This window comes from Chinchilla lanigera, unplaced genomic scaffold, assembly GCF_000276665.1.
Source record: "Chinchilla lanigera isolate Chin_1 unplaced genomic scaffold, ChiLan1.0 scaffold00094, whole genome shotgun sequence".
Lineage (NCBI taxonomy): Eukaryota > Metazoa > Chordata > Mammalia > Rodentia > Chinchillidae > Chinchilla > Chinchilla lanigera.
The window spans coordinates 200,647-208,466 of record NW_004955495.1 but is presented as its reverse complement, the minus strand read 5'-3'; the positions used below and the strand labels follow the sequence as shown (position 1 = coordinate 208,466).

General features: G+C 42.0%; 1 protein-coding gene across 1 annotated transcript; it reads left to right on the top strand.

Annotated features, from left to right (window-relative positions):
- Positions 1–6,575: 6,575 nt before the first annotated feature.
- LOC102015023 (olfactory receptor 7G3-like) lies at positions 6,576–7,508 on the top strand. Its single transcript, XM_013505198.1, has one exon. The coding sequence runs from the start codon at positions 6,576–6,578 to the stop codon at positions 7,506–7,508; it is 933 nt and encodes a 310-aa protein (XP_013360652.1).
- Positions 7,509–7,820: the final 312 nt, after the last annotated feature.

The window sequence follows — 7,820 nt, the reverse complement described above, 5'->3', positions numbered from 1 at the left end:
TTTGTTTTTCTTCCGATACCAGGAATCGAACTCGCGACCTTGCGCTTTCCAGGCAGGCGCTTTGCTGCTGAGCTAAATCCCAAGCCCCTCAGTTTCATGCATTGCAATAAAATTATTAATTGGTATAAAATAATTACACATATTTATAGGTTGCAATTTATCATTCATTATATGTATACACGAATAATAAAGAAACCTGTATAGTTTCTTTGTGTACATATCTTTATTAGCATATGCCTCACCACATGCATTTATCACTCATTTATTTGTGCTGAGAGCATTATGTATCCTCTGAGTTAATCTGAGATACAGAGTACAACGCTCACGCAGTCTCCATCCTGTGCATCTGGACGCTAGCACTTGATTGTGAACACCAGGAGAGGAGGTGGCACCTGCGGTGATCACTAAGCTACATTTCTACTCTTTCTCCCTTTTAAAACTCCAGACAAAACATTACAGAATATTTCAAACCAAGTGAAAAACACATTGTGCCTTCAAATGCACAATCATGAGACCACCTTCCAAATCAATCTTTTACCAGTTTGAGATACTTTTAATATTTTTAAAAGATACTGTTTAATATATTGTACCTAAGACACAATTCTCCATTCTTGTTCCCTTCCTTGTCCTTCTGGGAGGAATCAATCTGCAGTCTCATGATGTTTTATCATGTTAAGCTTAACTTTATCGCTACAAGTGAATGCACTGTAGGAAAAAAAAAAAACAACCCAAATGCCCACTGATGTGTGAATGTTTGTTCACATGCTTACAGACCTGCTTGAATCAATGTTCATAAATACAGAATAGTGTTAAGCCAAAAAAATCACAGGTGCTGAATTAAAAACAGTATGCTGTCACTCATCACAAATATGAACATATCATGCAGAATGTGACATAAGTATAGAATGTTTATACATATATCATGACTCACGTAAAGTAACTGGGAAGTTCATTATAATGCTTAGCTCTGAGAATATGCAATATCTGCATATTCCTCTCAAGTTGAGAGGAATATGCAGAGCTTCAAACGATATCTGCAGCATTGTTTATTTCCATTCAAAGACTGAAGCAAGCTCACCATATATTTGAATTTGAATTCAATCATGCTGGCAGATGAGTGAGATCATCACTGTTAGTGTGTACTTTTCAGACTTCTTGAAATGTAGCTTTATAGAAAACATTTAATTATTTAAGGATTATTCATATTTACATAAATTTCATGCTGTTATAGCCATCATTGTGTAAATTGCTTTTTGCCTATTTTCTCAATTTAATTTTGTATGTGTAGGACTGATTTATTCATGTTGAACATCTGAACACTTAGTATGGCCAGATTGGTGGCACATGCCTGTGATCCCAGCACTCTTGGAAGGCAGAAGTGTCACAAACTTGAGCCCAGCCTGAGTACCTTAGTGACTTAGTCTCAAAAATTTTTTTAGAAAGGGCTGAGGGTGTAGCTCTCTGCAAAGGCCCTGGGCTCAGATCCCAGTAGCACAAAAAAATAGTATGATGACCAAAATATTTAGAATATTGTGTATAATGAAATTACATTAAAATAGTATACACAGTATTAAATAACATGGAATTGGCTGTCTCTTCCATAATTTATCTATTCCTATGCTGACGTTTGTTTAGGTTCCTTACTGCATTATCCTACGCAGGTTCCCCCTGGGAGTTTGAACACAGTCCTGCTTCGCTCAGCTCTGACACGTGATCCCTGAGGTGAGCTCCATCATTCTTGCTTCCTTTCTCTTACCTATCCCCCTCGCCTTCCTTCCTAAGCATCCAGGATTGCGCCAAACTGCAAACAAAACTCACTGCAACAGTCATTTCTGGTTCCTTGAGTAGGTGCTTTTCTTCAACTTCTTTCTTTCTTTCTTTTTTATTTTAAAGAGTAAAAGAAGGATAACAGAATAATGGGGGGGCTTACCAAATTACAGACAAAGTGGTAGGAAATTATCAATGGCTATTGTTTTACATACTGTTATCTACAAGATAGTTTCTCAGGAAAACAAATAGACAAATAATAGGGAGTTACAGACAAAAGAGGTAGGAGATTATCAATAGTTGTTGTACTCTACTTAGGTATCTTTGAAAGAAAATAAATAGAACTATACATGAGTGACCTATTGAATAATCATTAACTATTCTCAATGGTTGTTGTAGGAAACACATAATAATAAACATGCATCCATTTATGAAATAGGATAGGAACAATATAAACATTACAGAGTTATGGATAGATTAGTAGGAAAATATCGATGACTGCTGTAATACATGGTGGTATCTTCAAAGTGGTTTCTTAGGAAGACAGAGATACACAAGAAGGATCTAACAAGTAGTTACAGCCTAAGGGCTGTCAAAAATCAAGTGAGCCGTCTGGGGCCAAAGCCTTTTTTTGTAGCTTTTTCTCTCCAGCTTCCCATTGCTTTGGGACCCCACAACCAGTTAGTGTCCTCTCCCCAAATGTCAGCACAGGCAGCAGAAATCCTGCTGCAGAGTTCTCCGGAGCTTCACCACAGCCTGTACTGTCAGGGGAAGAATGGCTTCCAGGGAGTCTCTGCAGGTATTGTGCAAGGTCCTCCTGGTTTACCGCTTCCGGGCAGTTCTCATGACCCCAGTCCACAGGACCTCTGACCCCTTGGGCTTAGTCTGCATTCTCATGTTCTCTGAGTCCTTGTTCAGCAGCTGCTCCTCTGCTGACTCTAGACCTTTCTGGTTCTCAATGGCAGGAGCAAGAGTGGCCCATTGTATAGCATGTATTCCCAGGGTTTTTTCCATGTTTGAATGATTCACACATGTCCTTAGGTGGGCATCTGCAGCCAGCGCATGGTGGGCCAATTGTGTCATTTTTCTCTGTGTCATGATAGTTCTCAATTGAGCAGCGGCTGCTGGCCTGAAGGCCAGCGCACCACAGCGCTCTCCGCCACACAGCTCCCCGTGTGCCAGGGGCCCTCCCTCTGGGGACCTACAAGGCAGGGAACGAGCTGTGGTCAGAAGATTGGCACTCCCTGCCCGTGGCTCCCCGTGCACCGGGTCCCTCCCTCCAGGGGCCTATGAGGCAGGAAGTGAGCCAGCTGAAAGACAGGCGCTCCCTGCCCATGGCTCTCTGTGCACCGGAGGCCCTCCCTCCGGGGGCCTATGAGGCAGGGAGTGAGCTGCCGGTCGGAAGACTGGCACTCCCTGCCCATGGCTTCCCGTGTCTTCAACTTATTTCTCTTCTGTGCCACACCCCTGTATGTTTTTATAGCAGTTCTTGTTGTACAAGTGAGAAAATTGGGTCTGCTCAGAGAGCTACAGGGATCTCCTGAGCCACAGATCCAGGTCACAATAGGCAAATCCATGACTGGATCTGTAAGCATTCAAATCCAAGTCTTATGCTTACATAGGTGACACTCTCATGATCATTTGTCTTTCATCAGGGAATGTCAGCTCCCACTCAGGGACAAAACTGATGAAGCAGAGAGCTCATGTCAGGTGGATTCATTTCACATTCAGCTGCACACACTGTGGTTCTGTATTTTATCCTCAGGCACTCTTACTGAAGTTCCTTATGAAAAGCAGGTAGGTGCTGTGACATTGCCAGCACATGCCTATTTTTTATGTTTTCTTTTTCTTTTTAACTGAAAACTACTTTTTTTTTTTTTTTTTTTTTTGGTTTTTCTCCAGTACCGGGAACCAAACTCACGACCTTGCGCTTGCCAGGAAGGCGCTTTGCCGCTGAGCTAAATCCCCAGCCCCCTGAAAACTACTTTTAATTTCAGTTTTCAAAAAAATGCCTTCTGTTTTCAAGATAATCTGATTTACTTACAAAAATGTGCATACAATACATCTTCAAAGAATTTTCTTTTAGCAGGCATCTTAGCTTTATAGGAACTAAATATTAAAATGGAATTAAAAATGGTTTTCTGGCATAAGGTAAACAGAACATAAGTCAAGGAAATTATGCATACATCTGGACCTTCTGTAGGAGTAAATGTTATAATATTTCCATTAGGAAACTGTTATTTAATTTAGTAATATTCCTTCTGGTGTGAGTTTAATCTTAGTCTTCCAGTACTACAGGAAAAACCATCAAATTGTAGAAGCATGCCAACATGTTGTTTCCTTGTCATTCCTCATGGTGTGAATTCCTGGTCCTAAGCATTGGTCCATAAGCTCTAGGGGAAAGAACTGTAATGGGCAGGTATAACATTTGCCACAAAGGAGAGATTAACTTGAGAAAATGAGCTGTGATGAAATGAAATATATCAAATGACTTTCAATCTCCAGTTTCTTGATGATACAATGCTTGTCTCTGAGTACTACTAAAAACAAATTGGTTATTTTTGTTACAGAGTTTAGATTGATACAATAATTTCATATAACTTATTTTGTTATACTTTGAATTTATTATTATAGTAAAGTAATATTAATACCAGTTATTGAGGGCCGGGGATATAGCTCAGTGCCACAAGTGCCCGCCTGGCAAGCACAAGGTCCTGAGTTCGATTCTTGGTTAAAAAACAAAAACAAAAATCAAATCTAGATATTGGACTCAGGGTTTTGCACGCACCCAGCAAGTGCTGCAATATGATCTAAAAGTCAGCGTCATCCTGGTTTGGGGGCTGCTCTGTGTTTTGTGGTAATGTTGTCTCTTAGATTCTTCCCGAGGAGATTTGAGAGGAAGTCCAAAGAAACGGACTCGAGTCAGAAAGCAGCGGTGTTTAGCGAGCGTGGTTATTGAAGGGCGAACGTTGTGCACGCCAAACAAGGCTAACTTTTATTTTTATTTATTTATTTATTTATTTATTTATTTTGGTTTTTCTCAGGTACTGGGAACTGAACTCTCGACCTTGCGCTTGCCAGGCAGGCGCTTTTGCCGCTGAGCTAAATCCCCAGGCCCAAGGCTAACTTTTATGAATATGGATGTACACTCGGGAGAGCTGTAGGTGGTCAGACCTAGGAACGGCGACTTTCAGTACTGGAAATACACCTTCAAGAAGGGTGAGGCAATGAGTTGAGGGGTGGTTTTTCTTTTGCGTTCCTAGATTTTGGAGAAGTGCTTGGAGCTGATAATTAACATGGCCTCTTTCTTCAAACTTTTTTTTTTGTTTGTTTGTTTTTCTTCCAGTACCAGGAATCGAACTCATGACCTTGTGCTTGCCAGGCAGGTGCTTTGCCGCTGAGCTAAATCCCTAGCCCCTTTCCTCAAACTTTGAGTCTCCATTTTATGTCAGGAAGGCTGTTTCCTGAACTTATGGGGATTTGGTTAGAGCCAGCACAGTGGCTAGAGCCCATGTCGGGAGTTAAAACCACAACACAGATGCATGCAAATAAAGCCTGGTGGGGCTGACAGGGAGACCACAGTTAAACTGGGGTCTGTGCCTCTAGTGTGACTGTGTGGAAATGAAAGGGGTAAGACTGAGCAGGGGGTGATGAACAAAGAGGGTTTGATGTGCTCATCTCAGGAAACCTGGAGTCCGGAAACTCAGGAAATCTCAACCTGGTTCTTGCTAAAATTTTCTCCAGCGATCCTGCTGCCATTTCCCCCTATCCACCTCCTGTCTGTCTAACTGCCTACTCCGTTAGTATCACTGAGCCGGGTCTCCAAACACGTGAAGAAATGGCTCTCTTCCAATAAATCTTCAGTCACAAAAACAGAAAACAGCCGGGATTTGTATCCAAAGTTGTGTTTTCCCAAGTTGTACCCCTTAAAACCTTTATTCTACAATGATCTTCCTGAAGACATCTTACCGGACAGAGTAATTAGTGCCGCTTGGCTCTGGGATGAAGACTTGGTTCCAGGCCAGTGCTGTTAGAAGGGGTGGAGTCTCTGAGAGACGGAATCTCATGGACGCCTACAGGGAACCTGGGGGCTGCCCTACACGGAATTTTGTGACCATGGCTTCTTCCTGTCTTTCTGTCACTTCCTGTCTCTGAGGCGAGTGCTAGTGCTGTGCTGTGCCCACCTGCCGTGTTGCCCCGCCACTGCCGCAGCAATGGGGACAGCTGGTGAGGACCGGAACCCGAAAAGCACGTGGCAACATAGCGCTTCTTGAAGCTTTTATTAGTTCGCATAGTGATACAAACCTTGGAAAACACAGCAATATTTCCTTTCTATTTTAATCTCCAAAACTATATTTCTAAATGAATAGATGAGAAAGAAAAACCTGGGGACTATAGTTAGCAACAATGAATTGTGTATTTCAAAATAGCCAGAAATACGCAACAGCTAGAAGAGAGGTTTTTGAATGCTTTTGCCAGAAAGAAATGATAGATATATGAGGTGTGGATGTTCTGATTACCCTGATTTGATCATTACATTCTGCATATATGTCTCAAAATGTAACAACATACCTCATTAATATGTGTAATTCTGAAAGGTTAACTAAATATTTAAAATAATAATAAAGAAGAACTGGGATGAGGAGTGGGTGTCAAAAGAAATGCTGAGGGAAATACAAAGCCAGGAAAGGAAAGGGGAAAAGTAATCCTGGGAAAAACTTGTTTTGGTTAAAAACATCGACAAAATTCAGGTAGCTTTTCTAGAGTTTGTTTTCTTATCATTTTTTTCTAACAGACCCATCAATAACATGAAACCAGAAAATATTTCACGAACTGCAAAATTTATACTCCTGGGGTTGTCAGATGATCGACACCTGCAGCCCGTCCTCTTTGGAGTGTTCCTGTCCATGTACCTGGTCACGGTGCTGGGGAACCTGCTCATCATCCTGGCCGTCAGCTCTGACGCCCACCTCCACACCCCCATGTACTTCTTCCTCTCCAACCTGTCTCTGGCTGACATCTGCTTTATTTCCACTACTGTCCCAAAGATGATTGTGGACATCGCAACTCACAGCAGAGACATCTATGTGAGCCGCATGACGCAGATGTCTCTGTTTATCATTTTTGGGAGTATGGATGATGTGCTTCTGACTGTAATGGCCTATGACCGGTTTGTGGCCATCTGTCACCCTCTGAGGTACAATGTCATCATGAACCCCAAACTCTGCTGGCTGCTAGTTCTGCTTTGCCTCTTGATCAGTGTCCTCGATGCTGTGATCCACATCTCTATGGTACTGAAGCTGTCCTTCTGCACAAACCTGGAGATTCCTCACTTTTTCTGTCGACTGGAACATATTCCCAAGCTTGCCTGTTCTGATATCATCAATAGCATCCTGCTGTATTTGGTGGCAGGTGTACTGGGTGCTATGCATCTCTCTAGGATAATTTTCTCTTACATTCATATTGTCTCCTCCATCCTCAAAATTCCATCAGCTGGTGGAAAGTACAAAGCCTTCTCCACTTGTGTGTCATACCCGATAGTCATTTCTTTGTTCTGTGGCACAGGTTTTGCAGTGTGCCTCAGTTCTACAGGGGCTCAGACCTCCGGGAAGAGTGCAATAGCTTCAGTGATGTACACTGCTGTGACCCCCATGCTGAACCCCTTTATCTACAGCCTGAGGAACAAGGACATGCTGAGTGCTTTGGGGAAGCTCATCTGTAGAGTATCATCTTTCCATTGATATGTCAGATGTTTATAATACTAGAACAAATCAAAGATTAACCCTAAACCTAACCCTATCCAAGCCTACTACCTAGACTGGCCTAAAACTTGTGTTGATCCTCCTGCCTCAGCCTTTGGGGTGCTGGAACTACAGGCATGTGCCACCATGCATAGCTATAAACTAAGTGTGTGTGTGTGTGTGTGTGTGTGTGAACACTTGAACATCATAAAGTTTTTTTTACCTAAAGGTTTTAATTATTTGTTGTCTTTCATGGTTAAGGCTTTGATACTTGTGAATAGCATTTGAGCATACTATAATCCACTTTTGTTT

Bases quoted from the DNA above. Each gene is read 5' to 3' on its own strand.
- LOC102015023 (XM_013505198.1), top strand. From the start codon at position 6,576: ATGAAACCAGAAAATATTTCACGAACTGCAAAATTTATACTCCTGGGG.